This window comes from Armigeres subalbatus, chromosome 1 (genome assembly GCF_024139115.2).
Source record: "Armigeres subalbatus isolate Guangzhou_Male chromosome 1, GZ_Asu_2, whole genome shotgun sequence".
NCBI classification, from domain to species: Eukaryota; Metazoa; Arthropoda; class Insecta; order Diptera; family Culicidae; genus Armigeres; species Armigeres subalbatus.
The window spans coordinates 302,434,952-302,457,485 of record NC_085139.1 but is presented as its reverse complement, the minus strand read 5'-3'; the positions used below and the strand labels follow the sequence as shown (position 1 = coordinate 302,457,485).

The window sequence follows — 22,534 nt, the reverse complement described above, 5'->3', positions numbered from 1 at the left end:
TGTGAATAAAAGAAATACTATTTATCAAGTTTTTACCCTATGTTTTTATCAAACTTTTACCAAAATTTCCATCACTCCCCTTGATCATCGCCTACTTTATTTGATTTCGAAGTGGAATACAGTAGCAGCAGGAACGGTCGATAACGTCACAAAATCCCTGGTTGCAGTCGCTGACATTTGGCCCTTCTCTCCGGCAGGTACAGCCGAAAACGTCGCAACATCCCTGGTTGCAGTCGCTGACACATAGAAATAAGAATACCACCGGGCCAACTTAGTTACAATTCATAAACAGGCTGTAGTGCTGTCCAATGAGTTTCTCCCTGTTCTGCCCATTTATTGACAAAAAACAAACAGGCAGAACGGGAACAACTTCGAGCTGCTCATTGGACAGCAGTATTGATTGCATATTTTAAGCAAAGTCCTTCTAATACGGATGAAGTGGTCGTTCGGATACAGTTTGAGTATTAATCACGTAAACTTCTATAGGTTCGGCTGGTTAGTATTTAATTTGACTATTATTATTCGATAGATTCCCATTCAATATACTTTAGCTTGCTATTAAGAATTAGCCAAGGTGTGGAAATTATGTAAACTCATCGTCCTAAATGGACGGGCTAATTAAATAAACTTTGAGTCGAAGAACGCCAATATACTGCCCACATAGGAATACACACGAACATGGGGCGCACGCCCAACAATATAAATTTCTTGTAGGTATTAGCAGCAATGCTACGGCATGCTCTGGAACGATGAATTGCCAAATTACCGTATCCATGTACCGCGCTCCCGGTCGCCACGTGCATCATTAGTTCTTCCGAGAGGCGCGTCGCTTCATCGAGCTGCTGCACTGCGGGCAGTACCACTTGCCCTTCGGCGTCGATGTGATGTTCACACACGGATAGTGGAACCACTCGAAGGGACACTGTGAACGAATGTAAAAATTAAAATCCAATAAAACGTCATCACCGCTCCCAAGAGCTCGATACTCACATCCTCATTATCGCATGCAACCATATCGCCGTACGAGACCTGATTACAGATGCAGTAGCGCGGTTCGTTCGGATCGTAGGTCCACTCGCCCTCCGGGGTCTGCTCCACCACCATGCCGTTCTCGTTGAGCACCACGCTCGGTCCCAGCGGGGGGCCACCCGGCAGGTGAGCCGTATGTGCCGATCCACCGGAACTGGTTCCGATACCGGCACCGATGCCGACACCGCCACCAACACCACCTATCCCGAGACCACCCGATCCGCTGCCGGACGGGGCAACCGAAGTCCCGCCTGCCACACCGAGGGAGCCCGCTCCCACCCCGGACAGCACTCCCGGCACCGAGGGCTCTAAAAGATCTAGAGACGGGGAGGACAGGTTAGGACTGAGGGCGGCTGAGTGCTGCTGCTTCTGGTGTGCTTGTAACAGTGTGGCTGATCGTGATGTGGATGAGTGTGTTCGTTTGACCGGTGTTAAAAAATGACAAATTTGGAGAAAAACAAAATGGGATTTTATGTTAGTTATCGTAGGATAGAAACATGGGGCACAAATGAGCTTATTCTACGAGTAGAGCGACGTGAAATTGCTCAAATGAAATGAGAATTGTCATATGCTCCTATTGTAAATGGCTCTACTCATAGATACACCCGAAATACATTGGTTGGCTGCCATGAAACGTGTAGTACTACTTTGGACGACCTAACCGTTGAGGTCGAAATTCGTATCTGTAAAGTACCTATATTATTTAATGGGATAGTAGCAACTCGTCTTATGACAAATAAAAACATTCCACTAAAAAACTGATGCGTGACATGGTCACTGGTCATCAGTCGTTCTGGTCAATGGTCACTGGTCAATATTCGTTTATCATATAATGGACGTTAATATTCCACATGTCCTCTTCAAATTTGCAAAATTATAAATTAATAATGATAAATAGGGTGTCCATAAACTCAACTTAACTTGATTAAGTTATCAGTTTTATGTATTTTAGATGATACTTGAACAGTTGTAGAAGTTTCGGTAACTCGTAATTTTACGAAATTCAAATTGAAATTCAACAACGTGAAAAATGAAAAACTAAAATATATGTTTCGTTTTGTAATCAACTAAACTCCATTTTAATTGGTAACTAAATAGGAATATTCACAATAAAAAAGTAAGTTGGCTAAAACCTCACCAATCCCACTAACCTGCAGCCGAAGTATTTGCGGTCAGTTTCTTCTTATGTTGTCTCCTCTGCTGATTAGAGAACGCATTACTCGTTTCACGATCAACAGCCTGCAGCGCATTGTGCGTTGCCCCCGCCAGCTCCCTGTTGATTAGCAAATCGTGCGGTCCCGTTCCGGTCCCCCCGGCGCCATGAATAGCTTCGTACGATGCCTTCAAGCTGGCGGTTCTCCTACCCTGTTGCATCTGTTGGGTCTGAGCTATGGCTTGGCTGGCAGCAGCCGCAATGACATTACCCGCCCCGAACTGTTGCAAATTGTAGGCCACCGAAGAGGTAGCTCTGGGCGCGACGGAACTGGTCGGAGGAAGCTTGTGGTATGAATCGCTGGTAGCTGCAACATTCGGCGTAGTCGGACGGACTGAAGGACTACTCGCAATACTGGCGCTGGCGGTGGCCACCGCCTGACGCTTCTCTGGCGGAGCGCCACCCAACGACGATAGGGACACCATACTGCTTTCGCGGCGTTTCTCCGGCTTGATAGTATATCGGCTTTCAACCCGAGCGGCGGTTGAACTGGAAATCGCATTCGAAATTCCGGTCAGCGTATCAAAATATCTGTTTTCCTTCTGATTCAGTCCTCCATTACTGGTGGAGGAATCCAGCTCCAGTGAACGCTTCTCCAGAATTTCCGTTATTCCATTGTGATCCGCCTCCAGTTCGCACTTAAATTTGTACAGCTCGCTGTCCAACCGGCGGAGATAGCGATCGACCAGGTCATACATCTGACCAGCCAACTGTACCTTTTCGTCCGAGTCTTCCAGCACCCGGTAGTAGTCTTTGCGGATAGAATCGAACTCCGAATCAGCCTGATTGCCAATAAGCTCACCACGACGACACTGCTGGAAGAGGGTGCGTGCACGTTTGTCCAGGGAGTCAATGTTGTCTGGAAGTGATCCATAAATTATTAATGTTCAAATTAGGATGCACATTTCCTTGTAATTACTAACTTTGTACAGAAAGATCCATTTCTCGCATTTCCGTAAAGCGATCCCGAAGTTCTTGAGGCAAATGCTCAATCACTGCAATCGGAAATAGAAAATCATTAGCCGTGGTATAACGATTTGCTGAGCAACGTGATTGCATTCAAATTTTGCGCCAACATTTGGAAAATGCGCGCATAAGTCGCGAACGCACCTCCACCAGACCGACGTTTCCCGTAAGGTTTCCCATCGAAAGCTGTCAAATCATAACCGCGACCGCTTGCTCCAGGCAAAAATTTACAATAATCGATCGGAAAAACATTTTGCACTTACTTTCGAGATAATCCTCCAAATACAGCATCTTCCGGCAGTGTCAAGGAACGTTTTCGCACAGGATCCAGGTGAGTTAAAGACCGATTTATCACAGAAATCACGAATTATATTTCACCAAACTGATTGTTGTTTAGATGTTTGTTTTGTTGGTTTGCTTTTGCTACTCTTTCGTTTGTTTGACTTACGTGAACGTTCCCCGTGACATGCGCTGGAGAGGTTCATGTCTCTGCTACTGTTATACAAATTTTGCTTGTGACAGAGCACAATGGTCAAATTTAAAAGTTTCTGCGACAAAAATCTTACATCGAAACCGTGATTGTGGAAGTTTGTCTTGAAAACAGTTTTTGCCAAGGGGAGGGTCGCTGGCCAAAATCCAGTTTTCCGCGAGCGGTAATCCCGGATAAAAAATATCATTAAAATATCATACATTTTATTGTTATTGTTATAATTTTCACCATTGAATATAATGGAATTTAAACAATAAAATCACATGAAAAATAATGGTTTTCCACGATAAAATAAATGGTAGATGGGGCTTTTACAATAAAAAAGGGGGGTTGTTATGTATCTTTACAATAAAAAAATCGAAAATTTTCCATACAAAATTCGGAGCAAAACAATTGATTTTACGGTTCTTCAATGGGATGATTTCGAGCGACAAAACAATAGAAAACATTGTGTTCTAAATGTTTTCAATTACTTTTTCCATTGTTTTACAGTAGAAAAACAACAGAATTTAGAATACATTATACTCCAATATTACAACAAAAATACAATACAATTAATTGTGAAAACTCATATGTGAATATGTACGTTATGTGGAAGATATTGATTTGAAAAATGTATTGGAGGTAACCACTTTCCCTTCGATGGGACTCGAACCCATGACCCTACAGTACGCTAGACTGGTGCTTTAACCAACTAAGCTACGAAGGACCTCCGTCGGACGTCCAAGTCGGGTGGTTTAATCCCCGGAAATAGGCAATTACCTTTGATTGAACTGAACTTGAGTTGCGTGCTCTTGCCTACGCAATGCGGTCGGGTCTGAGCTTGACGACCGACTGGCAAATAGCTCACACAACCTCACTTGATCAGTACCGTTGCTGATGAAGAATGTGTAGAGCCGCCAGACATTCTAAATACTCACGCTCCTCTAATGTGGACGTGTACTATACACATGTGGAAGTATTGGCTTGAGAAATGGATTGCGAGTGATTTGACAATTTGGGAATCTCGAGCTCGTTCAGTAGCCTCTAGGTTGCGAAGGCCGACGGAGGTCCTTCGTAGCTTAGTTGGTTAAAGCACCAGTCTAGCGTACTGTAGGGTCATGGGTTCGAGTCCCATCGAAGGGAAAGTGGTTACCTCCAATACATTTTTCAAATCAATATCTTCCACATAACGTACATATTCACATATGAGTTTTCATAACATTGTAAATTAACGTCCAAGTCGGGTGGTTTAATCCCCGGAAATAGGCAATTACCTTTGATTGAACTACAATTAATTGTTTTACAAATTATTTTATTTCCAATTTAATTTTAATTAAGTTCAGACTTAATTTTTACTCATTTTAACTTGCTTTGCTGTTACTTGGACACGGGTGCATAAACGCTGAAAGTCGGCAATGACGCAGTCCGCTATACTCGCTAAATACGCCGTAACTGCTGCTACTAGAGAAGGGGATTCGATTTATCTCCAATGGCTTATTTTTCCTTGCATAGGTAGATCGAAGTTGAATATAAATATAAACCTGTGAAAAATGTAAATTATAAAAGAATATCAGTTTTATTAGAAAATGTACGTCGAGAAGAAAAGAAAAAAAATTACCTTCCGTTTGTGTGATTGGCCAATGATAGCCACGGTCTTGAATCAGTGAAGGCAGCGAGCAGCAATATTTTATCATAAGCTTGATTTCTGAAAAGGAACAAGTTATCAAAAATGTTCAAGGGGTAAACCACTCGGCACAATGTGCCCGCGGCACAATTCGGCACATTATCGGCACATCTAGGCACCCTTCTCGTTTTCAGGTTTTGATGTTAATGACAGGATCAGCAGAGCTACCAACTGCAACGCGCTGAGTTGGCTGGATTCGAAGAGTGTACGAAAAATAATTCTATTCATACGCTTTTTACAGGGTACCTTAAAAAGCACGAATTAAAATACCGATTATTTCAACAAATTCTCATGACTTCAGCAATCGTTATAAGTGGTTATAACCTGAAACATGATGATCCGATTGAAACAAACCGGTTAAATATCGTGCACTGAAACTGTGTGCAGGTACGCATACATTTCTAACTGTTCTATTGAATATAATGGAAAACTATATGAATTGGAAACCTTGTTCACCGTGGTTTTACATTTTTTTTCCATGTCGAAAAATCCCAAAAAAGACTGCATATCCCAAGGCATATCCTGCTAAAACTGGCCTGTGCATATTTTGTCGTCTTTCCTGCGGGCTTTTTCGGAATTTTATGGCTTGGAAAAACTTGTGTCGTTCTCCCTGTGGTAAATCTATATGAAATTATGAAAACATTTTCATGTTTGATTCTTGTCAATGTGAGACCATCCCGTAGAGCGATGGTATTTACCCTTTCTAAATTTCAATGTGTGGAAAAGAAAAAGCTGAAATTCCATTTTTATGAATTTTTCTCCCGATGAAGTGGAAAATTACCGAGGAGACGGACTTGGTCTTGCTTAAGATGGTGGAAGTTTTAAACCAAAGACATATGTATAACGAAAGTTCGAAGGAATTAGGGAAGTTTACCAAAAGTGTCTCGTTGTGGGACAATCGTAGGTATCTTCATCGTTTTTATATGTCCCGTTGGAATCTGAGAAATTCTCCTGAGCTCCTTTGCACTTTAGTTCTGTTCTGTTCTACCGTTTTGGTTCGAAACTTACACCATCTTAAGCACGACCAAGTTGATTCCCTGCTCCGTTGAATCCGGTCTCGTCAAAGTTCTCGCTTCTTTTCAGCCATTGCAGGTTCCGTATCAAACAGGTGACAAAAATGAAACAAAAACAAAATTTTCGTCCGTAATGACATTCCACGAACCAGTGCAGCCAACTTATTTTTTTTATTTTCACCTCATTTCGGCACAGTTAAAACACATTTCGGCACAGAATGAGCACAATTAGTAATTCTGATATTGTGCCGAGTGGTTTACCCCTTGAAAATGTTTCAAATTGCTTTGGCGATGAAAAATAAGGACCCTCTTAAAGGCTGCCTTACACCTCGGGAAAATTTTCCGCCGGAATTTGGTCCCCGTGTACTTTAAATGGGGCCGGGATTTTGATTTTCCGTGCCCAAATCCCGAAAACATCGCATATGCAAAAATGCATGGGGAGAGAATCCGCTAATGAAATTCCCGAGGTGTAAGGCTACCATAAAAGTACTTTAAAGATTTCAATATCAGGTGTTGATAACACATAATTTGTTTTGTTGATCGGGATGAACCACTGCGTGCATTACAGTCGTGATTCGCTGGTTGGCTTTTAATACATGGGTCATTACATTACATTCCCCCTCCGCTGGTTGGGCCATGGCCCAACTAAAAAGCATTCATACATCAAAATTCAATGCAAACGCCGAAAATGGGTTTTGACGCCATTATGGACATCATTTGTGATGTTCAAATTGGAATGCACGAGTTCAAATTGGTGTCAGTTGACCCAACTAACTAAAAAACAGAATTCGTTAGTTGGGTTCAGGTTGTGACCTTGGTTGTGACCCAAGCAGCGCACCGCGACTGTACATTGAACTTATGTTGTATAACACTTAAAATACTTACCTCGATTCAGAAGCCAGTAAACTACCGCTTGCCCAGCACCAGAAACAGTAATGAAAAGGACACTTCTTGCACCATATTCTTCTTCTTCTTCTTCATTGGCATTACATTCCCCACTGGGACATTGCCGCCTCGCACCATATAGTTTCATTATTTTTTGTCTTTCTACTAATTATAAACAAAACTGTACACGCTCAAATGAATCCATCCATTCTCCGAGTGAAATGATAAGCAAAAGTTTTGGTTCCCTTTAATTTTTTAATTCAAATTTTTATTACATAACATTTCTAGACCTGCAATATAAAAATATATACTTGAGAAACGGGATATTTTTTTATTTCATTTGATAAGCAAAGCTATTGTTATTTTATTGTTTTCAATTGTAATTTCATCAATATAATAAATCAATGAAATATTCCAAAATTATATTATTTTTTTAAGGACGGATTTCCTGATCATCCAGACAGAATACTTTTATAATTTGTTCAGTTTTTGGATGAGCAATACTAAACATAAGCGAACAATAAAAATATAATAGAATGTATGGGTAACATTTAAATATACTGTACTTTTAATGTAAGTACAATAAAGATCTTTTACAACCTCGAAAATTTTACAATAAGCGTACAATAGTTTGTACTGTTTACCACACAATCTATTGTATTTCAATGAGTTATGTCATACAAGTTAATGTTAATGTTTATCCGGGTTACCGAACCGTCAGCGAGAACCACTTTGATCTTCACACTTTCGTCCAGCTTGTCGAAGAAATCCTTGACCGCGTGGAGAGTAACCAACTTCCTTTTCCGCTAGGTGAATCGCGCTCTTGTTGTCGCTAAAAATGGTTATCTTCTCAGCAACACTGGATAGCTCTGTCGTAGTCCTCGCCACCAGATAGCATCTTGGGCTGCTGCCGATATCCCCATATACTCCGCTTCAGTTGTCGACAAGGCCACTGTCGATTGCCTTCGACAATTCCACGATATCGATCCGCCTGACTTCATGAACACAAATCCCGTGATGGACCGTCGCGTCTCGATGTCGTTTCCCCAGTCCGCATCACTGAAGCCAGTCAAACTTTCGTCTTCTTGTTTCTTATAAATAATTTTCATCTCCTTCGTCCCTTTCAGGTACCGCAAAATGCGCTTCGCTGCTGTTCAGTGCGGTTTGCCTGGATCGCTGCTAAACTGGGTGACCGCATTCACGGCAAAACTGATGTCCGGGCGCGTGCAACACGCCAGGAACTGGAGAACTTTCTTCATCTGCTTTCGTTCTTCCTCATTGCTAGGACTCATCTGCTTCGTCAGTTTTTGATTGTGGTCCGCCGGGGTCGCAACTGGATCACAGTCCCCCATGCCGAACCGTTCGAGTAGCTGCTGAATATACTGCTCCTGGTCCAAACACACAGTATCCTTCTGTCGCCCGTAACACGGTAGATCACTTTGACGTAATGTGTTGCGGTGTAAGATCTACCAAACAGAGCTCTAGCTTACCGTTTTTCTAGCTAGGGCAATAAGTTCTGGTAATTAAGAATTCATCGTATTTAGTCCCCGCTACCAACAGCAGTCTCAGAAATAAAAAATAATTATTGTTACCTTGCCCTCCTTAGCCATGCGGTAAGACGCGCGGCTACAAAGCAAGACCATGCTGAGGGTGGCTGGGTTCGAGTCCCGGTGCCGGTCTAGGCAATTTTTTGATTGGAAATTGTCTCGACTTCCCTGGGCATAAAAGTATCATCGTGCCGGCCTCATGATATACGAATGCAAAAATGGTAACCTGGCTTAGAAACTTCGCAGTTAATAACTGTGGAAGTGCTTAATAAACACTAAGCCGCGAGGCGGCTCTGTCCCAGTGTGGGGATGTAATGCCAATAAGAAGAAGAAGAAGAAGAAGAATGTTACCTTGCAGACAGTTGAAAGACTCGAATTCCTCTTGTTTGAGGCTAAACTGTATGCAGCGGAAACAACTTTTCAAGCAATTAGTTAAAAAACCTCGGTACCCGGTCCTAGGCTGAACTGACTGCTGGAAAAATCGAGATAGGGGTTTAAATACGTACTAACTCTTCATGAACTGGTGAAAAATGGTAGTGAGGGGAACACACGGAAGTTCTTATTACTGAACAAATTCTCTTGCTTGAAATGGTCTTGTATATAGACAGAGCTAAATCCCGTGTTTTAGAAGTTTCACTGGTGATATTCTAGAAACAAGACAAGGATGTGGCTAGGGCTCCGATGCATGGCCAAAAACAGTATTACTGTTCTGTTTTCTCAAGAAAGGATTGATTTCCTATTGATAAGGGGCGCGCCTTCAATGGGATTGCTCTCTATGAAGGGTCTAAATAGCGGGACCTTGTCATGGTGGTCTTGAGAAAACAAAACAACAACTGTATCGAATTGCTTCTCAATAGCACTGGAGTAATTCGACATGCACTTAAACACTAAGGATACGGGTAACGCTACAATAGATCTAATAATTGGTCGCAGTAGCACACCCGAACAGGAAAAAAATCCTTCTGTCGCGTCACTCGAATGCCAAGGACTTTGTTGGCCAATCCAAGAACCTTCATGACGAACTTCGACGTAAGCTGCCTCTTGAGGTGGTTCACCCAACGCTGGTTGATGGAAAAGATGAGGAGGTCATCGACATACACCGCTACTATCAGGATCTGGCCGTTTTCAATTTGATAGTACATGCACGTGTCGTATTTCGAACGCTTTAGTCCAAAGCGCTTCAATTGGGTTGTTTAGCTCAGAAAAATATCTAGTTTTTTGCAGTTTAACATAAAGAGCATGCTTTCCTGATCTCCAACATATTTTTATTTTGTTTGTAAACCTTTTATTTACATTTTTGAACAGCAAACAATAATCCATTTCAATCGATAGAATGACACTAACATTCATAGAATGACAGTTGGCCCATGCAGCATAAGAACAAATTTTTAGTCCCATATAAATTTAAAATGCGAATTAAAAATAGTTTCGGGGCTCCAAAAATTCTGAAAAATTGGGGTTGGGCTCAGTTTTTTATGTAGATTCAGAATATGTAAAAACATATATACCCCTAAACAACCCAATTCGCCATCCAGCTTCTGGTTCCAAATCCTGGATTGTTTCAGTCCGTATAGCGCTTTCTTCAGCTTGCAGACAATCCTCGGACCGTCAGGGTTGACGAATCCTTCTGGCTGCTCCATATAAATTTCCTCCTCTTCCAACTCACCTTGCAGAAACGCTGTTACTGCATCCATCTGGTGAATCTTCAGGTCCAACCTGGCAGCCAACGGCGAGCTCCCAGGTCTGATTCTTCATCTGCGCTCGGTGCTCCTCGACCATCGCGTCCTTCCAACGGTCGCTGTCCTCGCACGAAATCGCTTCCTGGAACGTCTGTGGCACGATGCTCGCATCACCTGGGGTTACGCGAAGCTGTGGAATTTGGGAACTTTCGTCAGGAAGAATACTGAGTCCCAAATGAAAATCCCGATAGTTGTCGGGGGTTACGCGCTCCTTTGCATTGCGCCTTACCAACTGTTGTGGGTTCTCTGGATGTGGAGGGAGCGCAGCAGGTTGTAGGTCAGGGTCGATCAGCGTCTTGTCGGCGTCTTCTGATTCCTCGGGCTCTGTTTCACTGAGCTCGTCATCTTGCGCTTCCAGATCGTTTTCATCACCGTCTACGAACTGTTTCTCTGCAACATCCATCTCGTTCTGCACAACCATTCCGAGAGGTGCTTTTTGGGTGGGATATTCTTCTCTCGGATTTACTTGACCTTCCTTCAGAAATATCACGTCACGACTCACTGCTACGTCCTGCGTCTTGAAGTTGTACACTCTGTACGCTTTCGAGTTCTCGCTGTAGCCCATAAAGATGCAACGTTTTGATTTCTCATCCCATTTGCGTCTCTTCTCCTTCGGAATGTGCACCATGACTTCGCTTCCAAACACACGTAGGTGCGACAAATCGGGACGCTTTCCCGTAAACTTCTCTTCATGTAAACGTATGAAGCAGTGGCTACTGCTTCCGCCCAGAATCGTTTCCCAAGCCCAGCATAAAACACCATACTCTTGGCACGCTCCACCAACGTTCGGTTCATCCTTTCTGCAAGCCCATTCTGCTCCGGATTGTACGGAACCGTTGTCTTGTGATGGATCCCAGCTCGACGCAAGCACCGCCGCATCGCCCAATTAACGTACTCCTTGCGGTTGTCCGTTCTGATTCGCTTGATTTTTTCTCCCGTTTGGTTCTCGACAAATGACTTGAAATCTTCAAATGCTTCCAAAACGTCCGCCTTCGATTTCAAAAAAATATACAAACGCCTTCCTGCTCGCATCATCGATGAGTGTCAGGAAGTACCTGCTTCCTCCCAAAGATACCGTCTCCATTTGCCCACAGAGATCGGAGTGGACCAGCTCGAGCACCCGATCAACACGATGACCTTTTACCTTGAACGGTTGCCGCTGGTGCTTACCTTGAATGCAGGGAACACATGCCTGTTGATATTTTCCTCAGCCGCTTCATACCGTCGGCCGAAAGATGTCCCAATCAACGATGCCATAGTTGAAAACTATTCTGCTCCCGTGCCACGTGAACGTTCGAATTCTTGACCAGCTCCAGCTTGTACAGACCATCCGAATACTGTCCAACCGCTACAATCTCCTTTGTGGGGCTAACGACCTTGCACGAGCTCTTGTCGAACGTCACATGGTATCCGCTCTGGCACATCTTGCCCATGGACAGCAGATTCAAGGCCAAATCTGGAACACACAGCACATTCTTCATGGTGATACCACACGACGAACCTCCGATGTCTACTTTCAGATTGACGACGCCCTTTGAGATGACGTCAGCTTTCGTATTATTCGCTACGTTGATACTTGACGACACATTTTCAGCTTCTCCCAACAACTTCCTACTTCTTCATGGTGATACCACACGACGAACCTCCGATGTCTACTTCCAGATTGACGACGCCCTTCGAGATGACGTCAGCTTTCGCATTATTCGCTACGTTGATACTTGACGACACATTTTCAGCTTCTTCCAATAACTTCCTGTTCCGGCACAGATGCGTCGTTGCACCGGAATCGAAGATCCAGTCGGCATTGACCTCTGACGACTGTATTGCGTTGAACGCCGCGTAGAATGCAGCGTGACCACTTTGTTTCCCACGGGCTTCTCCTCGGGTTTCCTTCTTCTCACTAAATTTCCTCTGGCACTGGGATGCATAGTGTCCCGACTTCTTGTACCGGAAACACTTCACCGCAGACTTTTCTCCAGATTTCTGCTCCGGTCTCGGATGACTGTAGAACGCACCATCACTTGACTTGCAATTGTTGCCGACCTTCACATCCTGCAAGATTTTCGCCTTGACGATGTCCGCCGTAAGCTGCATTCCCGACGACTCCAATCCCAGGATCATCGGTTCGTACTGCTTCGGCAGGCCTTTCATCAGCAAGCTCGCTAACCAGGTGTCGTCCACTTTGAAACCTACCTCCGAAAGCTGGTGACACGTCGTAAACAATTCGTTCACGTACTCCTGTGTCGCCTGACAAATGATTTCTTCATCCCGTTCAGCGCCAACCAGTCGGATTCCCGTCAGTCTTCTCAACAGGCCAATATGCTCGTAGGAATCCCGCAAATTGTCCCACGCTTCTTTCGCGGTTTTAGCAGTCCGCACTAGTCCGTAGATCTTGGGATCGACGTTTAGACATATCGTGGCCAAAGCTTGATCGATATTTTCTGGCGCGTGAAATTTTCCTTTGTTCAATGCAAAAAGTAAACAACATTGACGATTGTCAAAACGCCCCAACTAGCGAACGGCATTTGCTAGTTGGGGTGAGATCGTGCCCCAATTAGCGAACGATCACTGTATCATAGTTTCACTAAAAAATATAAAATATTTTAGCACCACTGCTCCGATGTACACATCAAACTAAAACTAATGTAAATCCGATGAATTGCATTTTGTTCGTATTACAACATTTTCTCTTTATTTTTAGTTTGTAAACCATCATGCGTCGTCGCGAGATACAAAGCTTCACCCTCAAACTGAGCGATCTCAAGGAGTACGAGGTCGCCAAACAGGAACGGCTGGCACGCGCTACGGAACAGCGTTCGGGTGGGAGTTCTATGGCAGCCACCAGTTCAACGGCAGCCACAGATGGCGTCGATCCAATGAAGACACCGGAAGTGACGATGCCAGCGCTGCCTAAGGTCGTTGCTGGACCCAAAACGAAGCAGGAGATTCGCGCGCGGATAGGTTTTCCAACGGATTTGGCTTAGAATAAGTTATTCGAATCATCAGATACTCAAAATACCAATTATTAAACGATTTTTCATTCCAAAATATATGTTTAATGGGTTTTATTTTATTATTCATGTCCGCAAATTTCGTGTTTTTGCCTGCATTACTAGGTCGGGTTTTGTTTGACATACTGGCTACAGGCATATCACAATCTAAATGTGATTTGAACGATGGATGTTCCCCCAACAAATGATGTAATTTATTAATCATATGCCACCCTCTATGTTTCTTGAATTCTCCCTCCCCGCTACAGATATTTAGCTAGCAGCTGCTCAACGAAAAAAAGTTCAATTTACTTTCAATGCTTGAATCCAGGTTGGAAGTTGGTCCTTGGACGCAGACATCGCGCATTCAGCAGCAGAAGACTCATTACTTTAACAATTCCTTATGTACATTCCACTGGGACTCGATAGGCTGGCTCACGTAAACTCGAACTACGCATATCATCCGATGCATCCTTGCCGTAAAGAAAACTTTTTTTGATGCAACGAATTTTGACCCACATTTAATTATAATCATCCGCTGTACAAACTGTTATACAATAAATTTCTTTGGTGTGCGTGACATTGCATTCCACCCACTCCCCATCCGAAACAACAATCAGTATCCTGTCAATGAGGAGACACAAACAAAGCAACGAAAAGGATAACACGCATCGTCGTCGTGAAAAGTGGAGAAAATTTTGCACCCACCATTCATTAGTCGCGTTTTCTTTCCATTCGTCCTCGCATTTTTTATCAAAATTACCTTTTTGTGCAGCAATTAGCTTGACGCAGTATTCCAATGTGTGTAAAGTGTGTACTCTAACGACCAACCGGAAGTGCAATGTCGCTAAAACAATCGTACGCCCCGACGAACCCGGAAGTGGGCGGCGTCGGCTCCAGTGGTATGGAAAAATTGCTGGAAGCCCAGCAACAGCAGCTGGATGACATAACGAGTGAGTCGTCCTTTCTGGAGTTTCTCCGGAACGAGCAGCGCTGCTCGGCTGCTGGTTCCGGCACTAGTGGTCCGAACGGAGTGGACGGTAATGGTGGGCTGGGCGAGGAAGTGGATGTGGAAAGTATTTTCATGCAAGTGAGTCAATTGGCTGGGAACGGGGAGGATGGGAAAAGTGTCGACGAAATTTTGAGGGAAGCGGAACACTTGATTCGAAAACAGCATCCGCTCTTCGGTGGGAACGGGGCGGATGATGGTGTCGGGGAGCTTGATGGGATACGAAGAGTGCAACGGGCAACCTGTGGACTGCGGGATATTTCCTGCGAATCGACGCCGATGGAGATGCGAAGCGGCGTGCTGGAGGAGCTGGAAATGATTGCTCGGAGGGAGGAGGAGACAAGGACTTTTGTCAAGGTGAGTGAATTAATTTGTTATCATGACACATGATTGATCAAATTACGTATTGCAAATTTGTAAAATTCACTGAAGCTTGATCAAATTATTCAAATTTATGAGATTCATTAAATGTTATTCGCACTTCGAAGAAAATTAAGTTCCGATCCTGATCATCAAGCGGATTAATTTTGATTTATTTCAATTTGGATATGGCACGAGCAACCGAATCGACAAATATAAAAGCTTCCTCTCCAGTGGGTTTAATCTGACTTGCTGGAAGAACAAATCCATAGCGTCCACTGTCGCGCAGTTCAACTGTATATGAGTATTTGATTTTCATGTCACCGCGGGCCCAATCGTCCGCTCCACCGGCAGCAGGATACAGTGTGTTACCGGATGGTCCTACCGTGTAGGAAGATCCTGAGGTCTGAAGCATTTTCTGTCAATGAAAAAAAATCTTCATTAGATTAAATCCAGTTTACAATTTATTCTTCCTACCTGAGCAGCTTCGTCCCCAACTGCCTTCAGATCAAGATGATCGGGTGGAACCACCCGATCGTAACCCCACGGGTACAGAATATACTGTCCGTAGCTGTGGAACGTCAAAAATCCCTTCCAGTTTGCAGCCGACGATTGCATGAAACTGCTTACGGCCTTCGTTTCCGGTTCCGAGAATGGGCCACTCCCGGCGAAGATCTCCGAGCATGGTTGCTTGGAAGAGCCCTGTCCGCCCCATTTGTAGCCATAGTTCCGATTCAGATCCACTCCGGCGCACGGTCCGAACAGTGATCCGCGTCGGTTTTTCCGCCACAGTCGATCTCCCAAGTGGGTGTACTCGTATCCGTCGGGGTTCTGTACCGGAAGCACGTACCAGTCAATGTTCCGTACGTACTCTGGCTGATCGTCCCATTCTTCTATCAGGTTGTTCACGATGTAGGTAACCGTGGCCGGACTGATCCACTCCCGGGCATGAATTCCGCCGTCGATCCAAATGGCGGAGTTGGATGGGTTTCCATTGGAGATGCGGAGAACCTTAAGATCGCGACCTTGGAACGATTTTCCAATGCTTCGGGTGCTGCAAATGTCGGAATAGGACTTTGCGAGATAGTCCATCCATTCATGTATGTCTGCTAAACGGTGGTATGCGGTCCAGGTCATGCGGTGTCCTAAACGGATGGGATAATAAAGTTTTTTAGAGATTTTGTGGAATTTTATTGATGTAGAACTACACAAAGCAGTTTTTTATGCGGAAATTTTAAAGCTTATAAACTTAATTCCTTCAGACTTTTCCATTAGAAATCTACGACTTGACCATATCTTATCAGTTTTTATAATCGATAATAATCGAAGAAATGCAGGCAAAGTCCATGAGATCGAAAACCTTAAAAACGATCGGAGGTCTGCAACAAGACAACCGGAATAACTAGAAATCTGTTGAAAACTTGAGAAGCAGCAGCAGTTTTGAGGAGATTGAAATGCCTGGGTACAGTGCAGAAAAATGGCACAGCAGAACCTACAAAAATGGAAAATCGCAGATCCTACAAGTTTGTGGAACATAAGGCTACCGCTTCTGCTTCATACGCAGGAGGTCATCAAATTGGCAACCCGGTAACCAAGACGAACCTTTGTAATAGAAACCTAACCCATGGTTTCCAATGAAATTCCTCATGAACCCGTGGCAAGTGCAAAGGAATTCTCGGCTTGCAGTAGGCGAGTGACAGCATCATAAATTCTTCCTCAGCTCCGATAGACTGTAAGGACGTGGCCATGACGTAGACGTGTTTTGACTAATCGTAAAGTAGCAACTACGACAAGTAACAAACTCCAAGAAAGTCTTGCCATCAAGGATGAGATCATCAACAAACTACGGAACTCTTTGGAATCCAACACAAAGCAAAGTGAATGACAGACAGTACATATGTACACAAGCATCATACTATAAACGCACACCGAGCGAATCTGAGCCAGAGCCCATCAGTGCGGAATGCATACCCCAACCGGACGACCGGACGACCTACAATGATCGGATACTAATCCTGTTAAAGAGACCTTCCTAGCAGTGGTGGGTTGTAGACCCTTAACCCCTTGCTGTTGCTCTTTTCGCCTTCAAAAATAATATCCAACTCCTCCGATTGAATCGCATGAACTCATCATGCTGGCACTCCAGTATAAAATCAACGGGCTCCACAACCATTTTAGCGACCTGGATAAACCCTGTCGACATCGCGCTCCAAGAGATACACCGAACCACACCGGCTGCCATGGTTCGTACCCTCGGTACCAAGTACCGGTAAATCACCTCGACCAGTGTCAACGTGTACCAATCTGTTGCCGTTGGAGTAGTGTTCGCCGCAGCTAGTGGTTGACGCCGACTTCCCTGTGATCGTAGCGAGATTGCAATGGCCTGATGCCGTATTTATTGTTTTCTTCTTCATCCCAACGTGTGGAGCGAGCTGCATATGATTTTCATGGAGCAGCCGTCGTCGGCGATCATTCTGGGTGATTCGAACGACTACCACCAATCCTTGTGAGGTTTCAACAATGTCAAACACAATTACGAAGTCCCGGCCTTATTGTCGTGCTTGAACATAATGACTCACCCATTTTTACCAAGGGTCTTGTGGAGTCAGTCAGCCATGTATCGTTAGCCTCAAACTCGATGTTGTGCTCTGATCCAAAGACGGGACCACCAGAGGCGGTGAAGACGTATCGATCCTATTGCCGCTTTACAGCCAGCCGACTGAGATGATCCGCAGGCCTCGTTGGCTCTATGTGCGGGCTGATTAGATGTGTTTCTAAAGCGAAATTAAGCGTGAGCTGTACAGGTATCTGGCAACCCCAATCCTACCCACTACGTTTGACAATAGCCAACATCTTTGAGTTTCCCATTGTTCTATTGAAATTGGGTTTCCCACTGACAATTCTATTTTGTAAACAAACCACTATTCCGAAGTGATTTTTTCCAAATAGACGTAATTATTTTTCATCATTTTTCAAGAACTTGTGCGAAAGTATGAATGCGAGGTGCTATTTCAACAAGAATATTGATGCCTTTAATAAATTTTCATATTTCAATCGGAACCAGGCGCTCTACTTCGCCAAAATATCACGATATTCAAAATACATTTTCAATGGCAGGTTTCAACGATTATGATTACGCCTTCGTATTAAATTAATCGATGATTTTGATAATGGCATCAGAAACATGGCCGCTTCGCAGACCCCTGGAGCTGTACAACAAGCCCCTCTCTGGTGAAGTAACACGACCAAGAAAGCCGTAAGGTTCATACTCAAAGCCCTTCATACTCTGAAAAAATCAGAAGGGTTATGTACAAGACACAACCGCCCAACGTAAACTACGTAAGGCAGTTTTGTTCATTGAGGATTCTAGTGCCATCATGCATGAATATTTTTAGAAAATGAAATGAATAATTTAGAAAATTATGTCACTGGTATCGAACAAAACTAGCGTATCTTAAGATATGAAAATTGTTGGATACGACAATTGTTTAAAAAATTTACTATGAAAACCAAAATTTAGTCCTCAGTGGTAATGATGTCTTTCTTGGATTCGAAGTAACTACATTTGGGTTTTGAAGCATTTGATGAAATATTTCAATAGAAGAAGCCCTAGGGAAGCATTCTCTTTTCCGTTTGCAACATTTATTATTCAGAAACATTCCAATCATAGGCATATCTTGTTTTTCGTGCATCACTAGAAATCATAAAATGTCAATCATGTACCAAAACCCAATTAATTTGGTTGTGGTGCACGCGAGTAGTAAACGTTGCGGCGGGAAAAGATAGTGTGTGTGTTATTACATTCTAACTCCTACTGTCTGGCAGTGTCACCAGTGTTGGTAAAATCTCAAAATCTCAAATCTCATCGGCGATTCAAACCATGCGTGAGTCAAATCCCATCAGAATTATGGCCGAGAGATTTGCTCATGATTTGAATCGCAATTTGCATCATTGCATGATATTTACGTGTTCTTCATTGTTGAATGCATTGAATTAACTATTTTTCGTCTAAAACAATGGCTAATAATTATATATAAACAAAACATACGTCTCGATTGCGTTTTGATGCTTTTTAGAACGAAATCATTTTTCGGTGAGTGAGCGAAGCGATGCGATTCTGGCCGAGAAACTCAAGCGCGATGGTTCCCCTACAGAATCGCAGGCGAGTTAGCTCGTACATGAAACCTCGATGATTCAGATTTGAGTATGATTCTACCAACACTGAGTGTCATTATGGATAAAATATTCGTGCAAACATTTTATTAATATCATTGCAAGACTTTTGAATCAGGGAGCAAGAAGGTGATAGCTCTATTGTATCTCATATAGCCCGTTTCAAGAACGTATGCGTTCCGAAGCTTTTGTCGTGTACAATAAGTACCGCATTATTGCACCCACGTATTATAAAAATATCTTAAGTGCATTCACATCACACTTCCTGAATCAAAGTTAAATCCTTCTGATTCAGGCGCGCATTTAAATAGACAAAATATTATTAGACCGATATATATATATTTTTTAAATATGTCTCATATGTTTTTTTTTCATTTTATTATTTATTTTTTACTAGCAGACCCGTCAAACTTTGCTTCGCCTAAAATTGATTTGTTCTCTGATTAATTCTCGAGTTATGCAGAAATTTTTGGTTCATTTGTATGGGAGCCAACCTTTCCAGAAGGGGGAGGCTTTGCAAACCACCACAGAAACATATCTTCTCTTCCAAGAATTTCCGGATCGATTGATATATAAATCTCAAAAATCCATCGGAAGATAAAGGTGCTATTAGAGTTCAAAATCTTACATGATTTCGTGACGGTCTCGAATTTAGAAATTTTCATTTGTCACCCTGTATCCGAGTCTTCCCTCGGAGTTTTCGAAAGGAAAGTGCTGCGTACCATCTATGGTGGGGTGCAGATGGCGGACGGTACATGGAGGAGGCGAATGAACCACGAGTTGCATCAGCTGTTGGGAGAACCATCCATCGTTCACACCGCGAAAATCGGACGACTGCGGTGGGCCGGGCACGTAGCCAGAATGTCGGACAATAACCCGGTGAAAATGGTTCTCGACAACGATCCGACGGGCACAAGAAGGCGAGGTGCGCAGCGGGCAAGGTGGATCGATCAGGTGGAAGATGACTTGCGGACCCTCCGTAGACTGCGTGGCTGGCGACGTGTTGCCATGGACCGAGCCGAATGGAGAAGACTCTTACATACCGCACAGGCCACTTCGGCCTTAGTCTGAAATAATAATAATAATCCGAGTCTTCCCCTTAGACGTAGTTTACGTCAAAAACTAAGGTCGCCCTGAATGAGTGTCAGCAAACCAACCGGATGGGGAAAATAAATCATGGACGGAGTTTTTGTGTGACATCAGTAGTAAGCAAACGACAATCGAGACAAGTGAATGCATCACTTCATACATCGACGGAGTAACGCAGTGCGATCCAGCCCTACTTGCAGATCCCTTGGCGGACCACTTTGAACTGCAATCGTCCTACCAGCAGGGAATCAATATTCGGGCAACGCCTAACAATATACTTGTTGTGACCGAGGTTATTTTCGTACCGGAGAAACGAATAAAAAGCACCGAATACCGAACTATACTATTCCGCGTGTTTATTTCTGTATCTCATTGTTACAACTGACAAGTACCGTGACACGGTAAGAATAACTCAACAAAAACAATTCAATTACACTGAGAGAAAACGTAACGCTATAACAGCTCTTCCCCACTTAATATCAATAGATGAGTAGTTATAAGTCCAACCGCCTCGGTGGCTTCGACACTCTGGTTGATCTTCTGGGCGTATGGCGAGGTATGGGACTAGGTTTGGCCATGTCCCCCGTCGTTTCCACTATCGGTCGGATTGGTCGCATCTCTGGAACCGATGTCTGCTCATCCTGATTAGAAATAGAAGGCGATTCTCGAGAAACATTAATGGTAGACCTTTTCGACAGAGCGGTAGCTTCCGAATTCGGTGGTGTTATCAACGGCAACGATGGTGTTTCGTCTGGTCTTGGAATCATAGAAGACGGCAGCTGATTGATGATCGGGAGCGGTTCTGCACGAAGATTTTGCCCTACTTCTCGAAGCTGATCTATGTGGCGTTTCCAGATTCTGTTGTCGTCGAGTTGCACGTTGTAATGAAGTTTGCCAAGTTTCTCGATGACGTAGCCGTACTTCCACTTTTCACTATCCAGAAAGTCGCGAGCGGCGACCCTTCCTCCCTCAGGAATAGTTCGAACGACAGGATTTACTTTGTCCGAATGTATTGGTCCCGGTATCATCAGATCGATACGAGAACGAATTTGGCGGTTAAACAACATCATGGACGGAGATTTTCCTGTCGAGGGATGAATAGTCTTGCGGTAGTTCAAAAGAATATTGCAAATTTCCTTGTGCATGCTTGATTTATCGCAGTTAAGAGCCTTCATCTTGTTTTTGAACGTTTGAATGAACCGCTCGGCTTGCCCATTAGTAGCAGGATGATACGGGGCACCCATTTTATGGTAAATACCATTTAAGTTTAGGAATTTCTGAAACTCACCTGCAGTAAATTGCACGCCACGATCGCTCACTAGTACACAGGGTATTCCGTACGTCGTGAAATATTCCCTGCACGCTGTGATAGTAGATGCCGTTGTTATATCCCGCATGATTTTGACTTCGGGCCATTTCGTGTAGGCGTCGACGAGAACCATGAAATAGCTTCCCATGAATGGCCCCGCGAAGTCCACATGTACTCTTTCGATTGTCGATTGACAAGCAGCACAATTTTGGACCAGATTTTCGATATCTTTATCCATTTTCTCCCACCAAACATAGCCTCTAGCGAGAGATTTGAGGCGAGTAGTGCCAAAATGTGTGGAATGTAGCTCTTCAAGGACTTTACCACGCAGATTAGGAGGCACATATACTCGTATTCCCCGCATAATGCAACCTTGCTGCAAGGAAAACTCATTCTGATCTACACCAAAACGGTCTTTCCCTTCTACCGCTCTGCCATTCTTTAACCCATGGAGTAGCACTTTTACCGAAACATCGACAGCTGTAGACTTTGCTAAATCCTCGACTGTGAGCGGAAGTGTTCCGATGATGCCGATTTCCAACAAATCACTCTCCTCAACAACGTTATCAGGTGTTTTCACATCGATCGGTAGTCGTGAGAAACCATCAGCATTATAGTGCTGCTTTGTGGGGCGAAACTTAATCGAGTAATTGAAGGACTGTAGGAACGTAGCGTAATGTTGCATCCGCAGTGCAGACATTGTTGGCAAACCTTTAGTTTCGGAAAAGATTTGTTTCACTGGTTCGTTGTCAGTATACAACACAAATTTCCTTCCGTACAAGTACTGATAAAACTTTCTGATACCGAAAACGATGGCATATGCTTCCCGATCCACTTGCTTGTATTTCCGCTGGGTATCGTTGAGTGTTTGAGATGCGTACTGGATCGGCTTTTCTGATCCATCCGGAAAGATGTGGCTGAGCACTGCTCCAACTCCATACGGCGAGGCATCCGTTGCCAGCACCAACGGTAGTTCCGGGTTGTAGTGGGCGAGGAATCGATCCGACTGCATTTCTCTTTTTACTTCCATGAAGGCTTGGTCGCACACTTTGGACC

The 22,534-nt window shown here is 43.8% G+C and overlaps 3 protein-coding genes across 6 annotated transcripts in view; 1 reads left to right on the top strand and 2 right to left on the bottom strand.

Annotated features, from left to right (window-relative positions):
* Positions 1-478: 478 nt before the first annotated feature.
* LOC134207830 (inhibitor of growth protein 3) lies at positions 479-3,636 on the bottom strand. 2 transcript variants are annotated; one of them, XM_062683776.1, is made up of 5 exons: positions 3,472-3,636; positions 3,166-3,237; positions 2,181-3,101; positions 991-1,421; positions 479-922 (listed from the first exon to the last, which is right to left on the bottom strand). In XM_062683776.1, exons 1-5 carry the CDS (start codon positions 3,497-3,499, stop codon positions 806-808), a joined length of 1,569 nt encoding a protein of 522 aa, XP_062539760.1. In that variant the 5' UTR covers positions 3,500-3,636; the 3' UTR covers positions 479-805. The 2 variants fall into 2 exon arrangements, with proteins under 2 accessions (XP_062539760.1, XP_062539761.1); XM_062683777.1 differs by having other exon boundaries at positions 991-1,346.
* A 10,519-nt stretch (positions 3,637-14,155) lies between these two features.
* Positions 14,156-22,534, top strand: part of LOC134207829 (centrosomal protein of 162 kDa) — a 51,399-nt gene continuing 43,020 nt past the window's right edge. For all 3 annotated transcript variants that reach the window (XM_062683772.1, XM_062683773.1, XM_062683771.1), the window contains exon 1: positions 14,156-14,904. In XM_062683772.1, coding sequence (XP_062539756.1) covers positions 14,380-14,904 — 525 coding nt within the window. In that variant the 5' untranslated portion in view covers positions 14,156-14,379. The remainder of the gene's footprint in view (positions 14,905-22,534) is intronic.
* Positions 15,060-22,534, bottom strand: part of LOC134207831 (carboxypeptidase B-like) — a 32,795-nt gene continuing 25,320 nt past the window's right edge. Inside the window, exons 3-4 of the mRNA XM_062683778.1 lie at positions 15,385-16,052; positions 15,060-15,325 (exon numbers count right to left, since the gene is read on the bottom strand). Coding sequence (XP_062539762.1) covers positions 15,080-15,325; positions 15,385-16,052 — 914 coding nt within the window. The 3' untranslated portion in view covers positions 15,060-15,079. The remainder of the gene's footprint in view (positions 15,326-15,384; positions 16,053-22,534) is intronic.